The following is a 12,944-nucleotide window of genomic DNA, read 5'->3' as shown; positions in this document are numbered from 1 at the left end:
TGAATACAGAATCTGATAAACAGTAGCCCGTGAACTTGGTTGAAACCCATGTTTCCCCATTATTCTAAAACACAAGATGGAAGCCAAGTGTATTGTGGAAAAAAAGTTTGCCATGCAGTCATCATCTGATAGTTTAGTAGAGAGCCCGAATAATTCAATGAATCTCACTGTTACGTTATGCCGCCGCTTCGGACAGGGTTAGGTGTTGGCAAGCAGGACATCTGAGGTTCCATTGGAGCGCATGCAATGCCACCCTCCCCCCAAAGAAATGCTGGTCCGCTGTATATGCCGTCAGGGGGATGAATGGACGGATGTCGTAGCGAAGAGCTTCTCCCCGCAAAACCTCACTGCTGTAGGCGGGGAGAGATGGAGTTGTTCTGTACAAGTAAGCTGCCCCCGGAGATGTTGGAGTGGGCTGGATGGAGCATCTTCTCCAGACATCTCCACCAGACTGTATGTATTGCTCACGCTCGTATGTGCTCCATCAGAAGGATTCAGATCTAGCACAATGGTGAGCATCTATACTGTAAATGATTTAGTGGCTCACATGGCAGGCATTTGCATGTCGTGCATGTCACCAATGAAAACATGGGATGAAAGGTGCTCGTGCTCGTTTTCTTTTCCAAATCGAGATTTCTCGGTGAATAATTCAAGGCACGTTGCGGGCACAGGTATCATCAGCTAGATCTACATGGACGATCCTGGGTAACGTCATCTTGTCAGTATGATATGATGCCAGTAATCATGCTTTAATCGACCTTACGCGTGGCATGTACCTACACCACTTTCACAAGGTAGGGCGTATGGACACAGAATTCTGGCTTGTCAACTGCAGGGATTATCGCCAGTCCCACAAGAGCATGTATGCACTACGCAACTCGGTCGGTGTATAGTCGAATTCTCCATATAATTCTTCAAAGAGGGAAATATCGCGAAATTCACATGCAATCAACATTTACCACAAAGATACATGTCATGTCCTCAAACACTCGTACATAGCCTAAGCTAGCAACTAACCCAAGCAATTACGACTTGAGGAGAGAACCCGCAACTCCTAGCGTCCCGTAAAGTCCTAGCATTCTACTACCAGCAGGTAAGTGATCATCTTTGCATATCTAGTGCTCGAGGTGATGGTGGTTCCATGTAAGACGGGCTTGTATGTTTAAAACCACGCAGCGGTTTAACCAGGACCGGTAGCTTCATACGACGCGGTACATGGACACGAGGCATTCCCCAGAGCTAGCAGGGTTTTTCCCAAGCTTGAATCTTTGCTTCTCCGCTAACGGGCCGATTCAGCGTCTAACAGGTCTTTCAACATTGATATACAAACTCCGGGGCATCCACCAGAGGACTTGAATCAGTACCGGCAGCAGTTGCTTTGGCGAATTAATCGCACAGTTAATCGGGCGTCTGTGTTTCATCTGACGCTCACTGGCGGGATTAACGATTATCGGCGTTTGTTGTTTAAACCCCGCCACCAGTCAGCAAGAGGTTGGTCGCTTATTAGAGCAACAGAACTGCATGGGGTTTTTGGCGTTTTACCGACCAGACATGGGTTGTGAATTTCGACTGGCCAAGGTAAAGACTATACGGCAGATGATCAACTTTTCGCAGTTTTAGGAGGAGAACCAAGTCGGTTGATGTCTGCTGATTCTAGGGTTCAAAGTAAATCTCCAAAGCATTGTGTGCTTGCCGGAAACTCGGCGTATTGACGACGACCTGGAGACAATAGACGAGCAAGCAGAACAGTAAAAAAGATCAATAAATCACACTAGATGAAAAGATGTCAGGATAGCAAAAAGAAGGGGCTCAAAATTAAGAGGATCTGGAGAGATGGTAGCTCGATCCACGAACTGATAATTCTGGTGTAGGTTAGTCATGATGACTGATTGTTTGCATTAGCTCCAGAGGGAGGACCATTTACCGGATATGGTGAGCAAGCAAAGTGGAAGTCGGTCGTGTGGTTTCGGACTTGAAGACAAAATATGGGAAGCTCATGGCAAGAGTAGTGAAGATCGAGATGTGTGTACGACTGCTTGGGCGTTCTGGTGGCTATAATGGCTTCGTAGTGGCAGTGAGTTTCATCATCCATGTTACACACATCACCTACCAGACCTTTTCTCTCTTCTGTACCATCATCTTCGGTTTGATTAAGAGCCAGATACACATCTGGATCCAAGTCCATCTGTAGAACCAAAAGCAATTCAGAAACCGATGTCGGCCCCCTTCCCCTCTCTGAGACCGAGTCTCAAAGCAAATTGAAGCTAGAGTTCCGAGAAGCATATGAGATGGTCGTCTACTATCTCAATTAGGAGGTTCGAAAAGATGCACCTACATAACCGTGAAGCCGTTTGTCTTGGTGCATGACATGACCCCCATCTTGCCATGGAAATTCATGCGGAATCAACCACTGACGCCCCGGTGGACAGATGACAAGAATCAACGCGGCAGCTACTGTAGAAACGGAAAGCCGGTTGAAGATCCCTGCATTCTTCCACGCACATCGCCGCTAGTTTTTTTCGACTCTGGGGGCGGGAAATCCACTGTGGAATGACTTTAGCATAATGCCATGGCTGCTTATTCTGCGTTGCGGGAATCAAAATCCCCTCCTCTCCTAAGCTTGATCCCATCAGCATGTGTGATGCGGGATGGGCGAGATGCTGATGCTGGTGTGGATGCCAAGTGTCTATTTAGCCGTCAGTTGTGCTATGCTCATCTTCTACCACGAATGCAAAATTGGGACGTGGAATCCAAGTCCACCATGTGGTTTGCTCTTCTGACATCTCGGTAGTAGTCCGAGGGCAACCGATTCTGCATTCAAAACTATCCAAAAAAGTGTAGTGACTACCTGACAGGTAGTAGTGTGACACTCATGATGCCACCTGTGAGCAGCACAGCCATCTTCCTCCATCTACAGATCCAAAAGTAATACCTAATACATCAAAGGGCCATCCAAGGGCCATCCAAAAACAATCCAAAGGGGGTATCATAAAAGTCGTCATGGGGCATCATAAAAAACAGACAGACAAAGCAGACAGAACTGCGCTCATCCTCAACACGCATGCATGTGGGTGATGAAACTGCCAACCGGGAATCTCTTCATGAGCCATCCAAAGACTTCGCCGCTGCACCCAGCCCTGCCAGGATAACGACCATGCCTTTGGAACCAGCCCCATCGTGACTCGCACACTTGCTCAGCTACGTCGCTGCCTCCGACCCTGTCAGATTAACGACCATGCTGCATGCAAGATGATGCTCATGTCACGAGGTGCCAGGAGTCAAGCATCTGAACGACTGCCCGCTGCCCCCGGCCCTGCCAGGTTAACGGGTATGCCCTCCAGTGGACTCGCACTCAGTCTCAGATCCCCGGTTATGTGAATCACCTCACCCTCGACACTGTGCATGCCGTGCCATCGTCGCCTAGCTGCCATAGTTTGCAGTTGGGGTCCCGTCTGGATGATCGTTTTGTTTGCAAAAATGCCTCGACAGCGGGTGAAGGAGCTTCACGTTGTGTCTTGTTCCGTTTGTTCCGCTTGTTCTCTCCATCCTTGTCCGTCTTGGGAGGTTGTCGCCGTTTTCTTTGAGGAGGTGGTGTTGCGTCACGTTGTCTGCGGCGTTGGCGGGAGAGCAGTCTGGAAGTTTGTGCTGTAGATTGCGGCTCATTGGTGGAGTGGACGGTTGGAAACTCCCATTCCTGGCTTTCGTTCACGTCTTGATCAGAAGGCTCTGGGCTTGGTAGCGGATTTTGGTCATCGGCGGATGTGTCGATGTCGCTGTCGTATTGTTCGTGGAGTAGCATGGCTGCCCTGTGTGATCGGATGAAGAGCTGCTCCCACCAGCTTAGTTCTACTTCGCGGGGATCGTATCCGACGCTTGGCCACGGCTCCAAGCTCGGGTCTGGCGATTCGGGACTTGAACTAATCCGAGCCCGCTTTGCGCCCGGTTCCTCGAGATGCTCGATATCGTCGTCGGACGGGGAATCGGGCTGAGGGTCGGACTGAGAGTTGGACTGAGAATCGGACTGAGAGTCTAGTGTTCTCTTGCGCTTCTGCCGTGGTTGTCCTTCGGGACTGGCCGTCGACGGCGGCGCCGAGTCTGGCGAGTGCCGTGCGTGAATGTCGGGAATCTGGCCATTGTGAACAGCATCGTGAACAGCATCGTGAGTGGCTGGTTGCTGCAATTTCACCCTTTTGGGGGCCAAAGGCGCCTCGGCGTCGGATTTCCGTTTTGCCATGATTTCGCACGATCAAAGCGCCGATTCTTTCGCGATGATTCGTGTCGTGGCGATGCGTGCAAATGTCGTGGGAATCGGTGGTGAGGCTGGAGTTGATGTTGGGATTGTTGAAGCTGCACCGCTTTGTTGATTCAGGGAGATGATTTGAGATGGAGATGGTCACGTGATGGTGATTTGTCCGCCCGGCGTTAATAATTGCGACAACCCGATAGACAGATAAATAGATACATGCACAGAGTACTAAATCAGGAAGATGACAAAAGATAGTTTCGAAGTAATGACTTGTATCAATTAATAAATTAATGCTCTTTCTAAACAACAAGACAAGTATTGATAATCAGTGGCCTTTGAACAGTGTAATATGGCGTCTATCGGAGTACGTACTTTGCTGAGTATTTTTGTCACCCTTATCGGTCACACGGCTGACATAACACAACACAATCATCAAGGGGCATCAAATCGAATCTCACGCCGAGCTTCTCATTCGCATCTTCAACTCATCACAACTTCTCTCCACGCCATCACGCATGATACCTCCCTCACGATACCCATCTCATAGACCATCAAAGTACCTGTTGCAGTGGCATCGACGACAAAAATCCTCATGTCGGGCGAAGCATCAGAAGCGCAACAGGCGCCTCGCACTGAAGCCGTGACTTTTGCACGCTTCTCAGCCGCCAACACAGCAGCCGCTCATCTCCTGGACAATATCCGGTCTGAACTGTCACCTTCATCCCTTAAAATCCACGGGAAAGCAATTGGTTACGAGCTGTCAATACCGCCATCATCATCACCCGGCAACCATGTCTTCGAAGACGTCTGGCGAATAGGCGCCGGTCCACCCACGGCAATCGTTGAGCGGAAACTGGACCATCTCAAGCCAGACATTCTGCTGTGTCCGCCAGATGGATCGCTCAGTGCCACTTTGGCGCGTCAATTCATCAAAGATTTACACGCCTTCATTCAGTTTCACGCAAAATCTGGCGTGATGATGCTCAAGACAACATCCATTCGGCCCGTCACCTATGAGCATGGCGATATGGATCAGACGGATTTGGGGTTGGCTTTGTGCAAGATTCAAAGCTGCGTCATGCGGCGGAGCCAGAATTTTATTCGGTTCGGCGATTATCGTTTTGTTCTTGAATTCATCGCCCAAGGTCAGGACGAGGGCAAGATCAAAACACATCCAAGCGGTTATCGTGGACTTTACCCTTCACCAGCACTCAACGCCGCCCCCATGACACACTCCAAGACCTCTTGGAACATCTGGCTACACAACAAGATACCCGACACATCAACCACCTCAGGTGTCAACATCTACACTGGAGAACCAGTCGCCGTCAAACAACTAGACAGCAAAACGGCACTACTGCCATACACTAGCAACCGACTCCAGGTTGCTCATCAGTACGACAAGAAGAGAGAAAAGGGCGTGCTCGGTATCATAGATGTGTGGTGTGAACATGACATTTCCCCTCCGTGCTTTTCCAATCGGCTCGAGAAAGCCGATGACGATAGCTGTGAGCGGACATTCTATTCCATGCCTCTGGCCAACAATAATTTTCGCGATATGCCATGGGTGAATCTCGAATTTGAGAAACGCCTTGCCTTGTTTTATCAGACTTTATTGGGGCTGGCCGAGCTACACCAGCAAAACATGACCCACGGAGACATTTTGCCAGAGTCACTGCTCATCTTTACGGAACCCGAATCCGCAACAGAGGACCAATCCCCTCCTAGGAGAGCAGTGATTTCTCTCAACATGCGAAAACGAAAGAAGAAGCCAGACCCGAGCGTTTGCGTAGCGCCCGAGGTCTGGAGTAGCCAGGGTGAGCAGAATGGTGATTTGGACGAGACCAAACTGGACATTTGGGCACTTGCGGCCTCATGGCTCTTTGCTTTTACCTTCCCTCCAAAGAACATGAAGATTACAAAACAGACCTATGGCGGCTTGAAGATAACATTGGATACCCAGTTTAAAAGGGGACTGATCAAGGAACCGCTGGTCAAGCTTTTACGGCAAATGCTGGCATGGAAGCCACAAGATCGTCCGAGTGCAGCAGATGCTCTTGCAGATGAAGCGTGGGATCCCATCCGAGACAGGATGCGGGAAGAGGAGGATGGCAGGAAGCGGAAGCGACTGGACATGATGAGGAGTGTTGACGGCGGAGACAAGAGAGTCAGAGTGCTTTCGCCTGATCCGGATGAATAACTAGATAATTGTAATGTTGAACAAATTTGGTGAATGGCGGCTGAGGAGCTTCATGGAATGGATCACACAGCCAACTCCCGTCTTTAGCTCCCGTCTTGGCCCACAGTCTAATATAGCTCCGCGAAGCCGCCCAACTTAAAAATTAACCATGTTTAATTTGGAGCTTTTATGGGGGATTATTGCTGTGCCAGGCAGTTTACTTATAAATCACTAATAGGCCGGTGATTGTCTTTATTGCAATGAGCTTTGATGTTGTCAGATGCGACAATGAAAACGCGCTACTTTGAGGCGAGTCGTCAACAGGATAACCAGAAAAGCTGGCTGTTTGTGGATTCAACCCATCCGCAGTTTTTACTGCATACTTACTCTTCTCCACCATTCACTTGCAAGGCATTTATTCACCAGAGTTTTTCAGAAGTCTAGGCTTTTACATCTTTCTCTATCGATTCTTGTCTTTTGTTAAACCAAGAAATGCGATGCGAGTGCCTAGGTTTAGGGTATGTCCCTACCATAAGCGCCGACAACCAGCAAATAGCAACAACAACTTCAAATATCCTATGTCGTTTCTTGGGTGAGTATCTAGGTAGGTATGAGAAGAGGAGGGATAAGTATATCGAGTTAATGTTGAGAGATAAAGTGAGTGCTCGGATGGGGACGGCCTATTTCTTCTATCCGTGCTTTGAAATATGTCTATTGACTTGAATGTAAAGACAATTGACAATGATGCGAAACAGGTTTCTCAATAGGAAAGTGCAAGGGGTAGGATGAAGTCAAATGAACAGAACATACGGATAGTAGACCCAATGTCCACAACCAAAGGTTTCCGGTTGATTGCAAATAAATCGGTCGTTTCTTCTTTTCATTTGTCCGAATTGAAGTATAATGTAAGAGTGATTAACAATAACCCAACACATGTTTCTGAATAGGAAAGTGCAGGGGTAGAATGAAGCCCGAATGAACATAGCGTGCGGAGAATGGCGAGGCATTCGATTTCCGCGCATCAAAAGTCAAAATACACACGTTATTAAACTACGTTGAGCAAATAACAGGGTCTGAATGTTTATGAAAATTATTAGTAAAAAAATATACACAAACCTTCAGCCAAGGTAAGGTTTGGGTAGGTAGCAGCACGCTATTTAGCTTAAGACCATCCAGTTGGATCAAGTCCATTGGCAGTGGTAGGTATTGAAAAGAGGATAATTTGTATCTTCAAAACAATGACCATGCCGAGCGTACCTTCCTAATCTAGTTTACTGATGTGTGGATATAGGTGTTCAAGGTGTAGAAATTGAGTGCCTCGATAGTATATCAAAAGTGTACAACCAAGGGCTTCTGGTGAATTGCAAATAAATCGGCCGTTTTTGCTTTCCATTTGTCAGAGTTGGGAATATAATGTAACGCAACTCACACATCTTTTCTGACAACTGCTGAAGGATTTCTGACCATTATCAGAAGAGTTGTCATAATACGGAGGTCTGCTTAGTAACTGATTGGGTGCTCGTGATGTTAACCGTAGTCTTTTCTCCCAACATAAATATTCGCCATTTCCCGTTAAAATACCAGTCTCAATAGTCTCCCAGGCCTCAATCCTTTTGTTCAAACATTTACCGTTTCAGATTCATTCTCAGCTCAAATCTATACCAGCAATGGAGACTGTCCTCATCATTGGCGGAACTGGAACCCAGGGAGTCCCTGTCGTTAAAGGTACGTATCGTCATTCATTTGGTGACAGCGCATTAACGCATGAAAGCATTGACTTTGGATCGCAAATATGCCGTACGAGTTATAACAAGGAACGCGGCTGCTTCAGAAGCCCAGATGCTTGCAAAGCTGCCCGGAGTTACAATCGTGGAAGGGAACTGCTATGATGAATCGACGCTCCGCAACATCCTCCCCGACGTTGATTGTGTGTTTGCCAATACTAATGGGTCCGTACTTGGTGAAATGGCCGAGGTGTACTGGGACATTCGCTTGTATGAGCTGGCCCGAGAATTCGGTGTCAAGCACTTTGTTTACGCCAGCCTCCCTTATGTATCCAAACTTGGCAACTTCAACGAAAAATACAAGGTGGGACACTGTGACGGAAAGGCTAAAATTACCGAATTCATTTCTGCGCAGCCGACAAGCCCTATGGCCTGGTCAATTATAACGTCTTGCTTATACATGGAAAGTCTCTCGGAGTTTCTGCTGCCGATATATGATCCAAACAATGACACGCATGTGTTTGCTTTACCTCTTGGACGGGGCAGATGCCCAATGATATCCCTCGATGATAATGCGGCCTATGTCCGATGGGCACTCGACAACCCATCACAAAGCAACGGGCTGAACCTGAATGTCGTGACAGAAGCCGTCACCGGTGATGAGCTCGCTGCAGTGTTCTCCAAGGTTACGGGGAAGAAATCAGTGTACAAGGATGTTTCGCTGGATGAATATTTTCGCCTTCCCGTTTTCCCAGATCCCGATGCCAAAATGGGGGCTTCTGGTGCATCCTCAGGCAATACCCTACTCACTGTTCGAAAGAACTTTTCTGGTCTCTGGAACAGTTGGAAGGACGAGCTATGGAAGGGGGATGATGAGGTGTTGAGTCGGGTCTTGCCAACGCGATTTAAAAGTGTGGAAGAGTGGATGGTGAAGACGGGCTATACAGGCAAAGGCGCACCACTGCTCAAAGACTTTGAGCTTGTTCAAAAATGACTTGGACTCTCTTGAATAATCATGTCGCTTGTATCTTAGTCATGTATATGACAACAAGTTTCTATACAAACAGAGTTGCTGTTGTTCCTACCGTATGGACTAATATCATGTTTCAACTTCAGAAAGTGTTTGGGGTTTTATGTGCTTATGGTGGATCTGCATGCTCCTCACAGCTGGATGCACACCGCCTGTAGGGCTGGAACTTGGGCGAGAGCCACAAGCAGACTATTGAAAATCCGCGGGACGAGACGCCGACTAAAGCAGGGCATCGGGTTTTAAACAGCATCAGTATGGGGCAGACTGATTGTTTAACTTGTTAAATGGTACTATGTATTGCTTGAATAAATATGGTGATTTCTGGAGTTTGGAAGTTCGCATACTACATACGTTAGTTGCGAAACATGGATATTCTAGGATCCAGGTTACATCGTACGATGGTCAGTCTAACTCGCGATGGCCTTATTCAGTACTGGGGTTTGCAGCTTCGGGTCGCTATAATAAGCAAATAGCAGCGTAGTCAGCAGCCAAGCCATTAGCTATAAAATGCCTCATCAGGCACCCCCTTCTACGTCCAATGTAAGGCTTTTTACATCTCTCTCAAGGACCCCATCGGGCTAATCTTCTATTCTCACAACACTAGCGGCAAACATGTGTCGTCTTAAATAATTGATCGTATAATTCTTATATATATACAACCATAAATGGTCTGTTCAGTGTTATTCTGATACTGGAGGCTGCGGCAAGAAATAGCCTCCTTGCAAAGATGCCAGACCTGGATATGACATCTCGAATTTTGACCATCATCCAAGGATACGGCCATAATGAAGAGAACGCTCAAGGCGAGCAATGGTTAGGTCGTGCAAAGTTCGTTCCGCGTGTTCAAAAATACGTTGACGGCAATGCACCTATTGAGCTTGTCCTTCCCGGATTCCCCTGGAAGAGCGTCAACAAGGCGGAAAAGGTTCTGGGAGCTTTACCTGACTTGGGCGAGGAGCTAGCCCTTGGCCGTCTCCAGAATGTCTGCAAAGATATCCAAGAAGTTTACGCCCCTGGAGCTTACGTGACGATTATTTCAGATGGACTTGTCTATAGTGACCTCATGGGTATGTCGAGCGAGGAGATTTTTGAATACGGCTTGAATGTGCGACGCATGGCTGAGGCGAAGGGTTATGACCGTCTCAAGTTTATGCGAATCATGAACTTGGTTGGCATCAGCGACAGCATCCAGGTGACCAAGGAGGAGTATGTCGGCCGCGTCGATGAATCCCGCAGGATGCTCGTGGAAAAGTACACGCCCAAGGGATTCGATGCTCGTGAAGCAATCGCCAACGATCCAGATATCAAGCTCACATATAACGGTTACATCAAACTCCTGAACAGGGATTTACGATACAGCCCTGTAACGGCTAATGATACCACCGAGGAAGAGTACAAGCAAACCGTTGAGCGAGTTGCCAGCGACTTGATTACCCGTGGCAAGGTGAGATGTCTATTTGGGGTCACCCTGCGTTAGTTACGTTGCGTAACTTGTAAACTAACATTCACAACCTAGGCCTATGCCGCTATTATTGATGACAACTTTCCTGACCACATTCGTCTGTCTATCCATCGATCCACGGGTAACAACAAGCTATCGTTCCCTCTGATTCCTCAGCCGGACGGCTCATCCATGACCCCGTGGCATTGCTCTGTTGCTGTCACTTCCGAGGGCCAGTTCCGCACAGCTCTGGCCATTGACTTGCGCGAATCATTTGATGTCATTGAACAAGACGGACGGCCCTACTATTTCCGAGACCGGTCCGATGTGTGGAAGTGGGATGTGCCTGTTGAGTTTGAGGTTTTCTACCCTAAGGGACTCTATATCCGAGCAAAGGCAACTGAGGGTGAAGCTGCGCCAAGGATTGGTCCTAATGAACTTGCTAAGATTGAGCAGCTGAGAACAGGATTTTCGCCTGTTATTCCCATGGGGTTTGCTTAGTTGTTTGGAGACGGCCAATGGGTTTGCTTTATTCCTGATACTAGCTGCTACCATCTAAATACCATCGCTCAATGGATAATAAAGACTTTCCTTTCGAGGTCTGACTATAATTTCCATGTTTATGAAATGAATGGCAGTGTACATGAGGAGCCGATGACAGTGTCCAGTCTGTGGAGGTAGCTTAGCTCGCTGTATTCATCTTCATCGGCTTCAAGGTCTCGTTGCGACCACACCATTTCAAGACCCGCCCTTACACGCATGAGGCTGCTCTCGTTGTGTTTTGCCCCAGTCTTATGGATCAGTTCGAGTAAGAGCATTCGTTCCTCATCAGTGCGTGCTTCAGAACCAAGTATCAGAAGCGGAAAACATCGCTCGCACGTTCTAAGCTTTCTGATAAGGCAAAATCCGCGATCGATCAAGCCGTCGAGCTGATGATCTGGAATACGAGAACTTGACGATCCGTTCAAAAGGTAGACGAGGGTTGCGAGCTGATAAAGCTCTGCTACTATAATGTCTTCTCCCTCGTCTGATCCTGGTGTAGTGGTCTTAGCCACAGAGTCATTGATAAGTGTACTCTCTAGTGAGCAAAGTCGACTTTGGTACTCAATAGCCTGAGCTCGGGGATCATGGGGCTCTACGAGAATATCGCATACGGCGGCAATAGGTTCCAAAACTGTGCGAATTGAGGTGTGGCGATTCAGTAACTATTGCAGCAGACGAGAGTCAGTTAGCCCAGGCCACCTTGATGCTCCCGATTGTGTATGTTGTGTGATGAATGTGCCTGTTGTGCTCGGCTGTACTTACCAAGGGAGATTTTCCACGACTCAGAGAAATCTTGTCCGTAGTCGAATGTGGCAATGTGGAAGGATGGCGCCAATGCCGCATGACAAACCACGACATGACGTCCAAATAGTAAATCCAATCTAGAAGAGGATTGAGTTCGGCTTGATCTGACCGTTGGTCAAGACCCGTAGTCTGGACGATGTGCTTGGCACTGTCAACATAAAGCACCCATTGTCCTGAAGACTCGGAGTGGTGCTGGGTCTCAAAAGTGGCCAAGAGCATGCAGGTAGCAGCATGCTGTGCAGACTCCAAGGCACCTGGAGGGTGTCCAGATTTGGCCGACTCGGCCAGGGCGTTGATGGCAGCGATCTTGTACCGGAAAGCCAAGTCCCGCAGACCGTCACGATGCAGCGAAGATACGGCCAGAAGTGATGATCTGAGCGCGAAGGTGGGGAGAGTGCCGCTGGAAACAGTCATGCGAAGCAAGAGATTCCGTAGACGACGGGCATCAATCCCCAAGACGGACAGCGTGGAGTAAGACACATTGGCAACTGCACAAAGAGAGAGTCAGTGCCGAGTGGATTTTGAGAAGCAATATGCTTACAATAGTCTACTAGTTCCAGAGCGTTGGAGTCGGGATTGCCTGGAGACCAGGGCAGAGGTGGTGGAGGGAAGACGAAGCGGACCGGCTGTCTCTCATCTGAGCCGCGAAATGGTGTCAGGTTAGCTCTCAATCTGCTTTGAACTCTTACGATGTTATTGACCAACTACAATTGTGGAAAGAAACTTACTTTTGACATTTCGCAGCTTTCGAAGATGGTGATACATGTCGACGTCTCTGGAGGACGTGTGCATCAACATCAATGTCGAGCCGCGATTTGCGAGTCCTTGTGCTGGGAGAGAGCGCGAGCTTGACATGGCTACCATGGCTCTTTTGGAATCGCTGGTCCGTGGCCATGATAGTCGCACGCCATAGCCCAAACATTGCCTGTTAGACCTGATGCATTTTGAACAACTGGGGACTTGGCGGTCGCAGGCAA

General features: G+C 48.3%; 5 protein-coding genes across 5 annotated transcripts; 3 read left to right on the top strand and 2 right to left on the bottom strand.

The window, feature by feature from the left end:
- Window positions 1–3,379: 3,379 nt before the first annotated feature.
- Triagg1_10153 (uncharacterized protein) lies at window positions 3,380–4,234 on the bottom strand (the record flags this gene model as incomplete). The annotated part of the gene is made up of 1 exon (XM_062894193.1): window positions 3,380–4,234. The coding sequence occupies one exon, from the start codon at window positions 4,232–4,234 to the stop codon at window positions 3,380–3,382; it is 855 nt and encodes a 284-aa protein (XP_062750893.1).
- A 604-nt stretch (window positions 4,235–4,838) lies between these two features.
- Window positions 4,839–6,446, top strand: Triagg1_10152 (uncharacterized protein; the record flags this gene model as incomplete). Its single annotated transcript, XM_062894192.1, has 1 exon — window positions 4,839–6,446. One exon carries the CDS (start codon window positions 4,839–4,841, stop codon window positions 6,444–6,446), a length of 1,608 nt encoding a protein of 535 aa, XP_062750892.1.
- Window positions 6,447–8,092: 1,646 nt separating this feature from the next.
- Triagg1_10151 (uncharacterized protein) lies at window positions 8,093–9,143 on the top strand (the record flags this gene model as incomplete). The annotated part of the gene is made up of 2 exons (XM_062894191.1): window positions 8,093–8,150; window positions 8,197–9,143. The coding sequence occupies 2 exons, from the start codon at window positions 8,093–8,095 to the stop codon at window positions 9,141–9,143; spliced, it is 1,005 nt and encodes a 334-aa protein (XP_062750891.1).
- Window positions 9,144–9,906: 763 nt separating this feature from the next.
- On the top strand, window positions 9,907–11,121 carry Triagg1_10150 (uncharacterized protein; the record flags this gene model as incomplete). The annotated part of the gene is made up of 2 exons (XM_062894190.1): window positions 9,907–10,623; window positions 10,696–11,121. 2 exons carry the CDS (start codon window positions 9,907–9,909, stop codon window positions 11,119–11,121), a joined length of 1,143 nt encoding a protein of 380 aa, XP_062750890.1.
- Window positions 11,122–11,240: 119 nt separating this feature from the next.
- Triagg1_10149 (transcriptional regulator family: Fungal Specific TF) lies at window positions 11,241–12,889 on the bottom strand (the record flags this gene model as incomplete). The annotated part of the gene is made up of 4 exons (XM_062894189.1): window positions 11,241–11,825; window positions 11,926–12,455; window positions 12,509–12,639; window positions 12,696–12,889. The coding sequence occupies 4 exons, from the start codon at window positions 12,887–12,889 to the stop codon at window positions 11,241–11,243; spliced, it is 1,440 nt and encodes a 479-aa protein (XP_062750889.1).
- Window positions 12,890–12,944: the final 55 nt, after the last annotated feature.

The sequence above is a fragment of the Trichoderma aggressivum genome, assembly GCF_033847375.1.
Source record: "Trichoderma aggressivum f. europaeum strain CBS 100526 chromosome Unknown scaffold_066, whole genome shotgun sequence".
NCBI classification, from domain to species: Eukaryota; Fungi; Ascomycota; class Sordariomycetes; order Hypocreales; family Hypocreaceae; genus Trichoderma; species Trichoderma aggressivum.
Note: the sequence above shows the minus strand (reverse complement) of the source record. Positions and strands in the feature narration are given on the sequence as shown.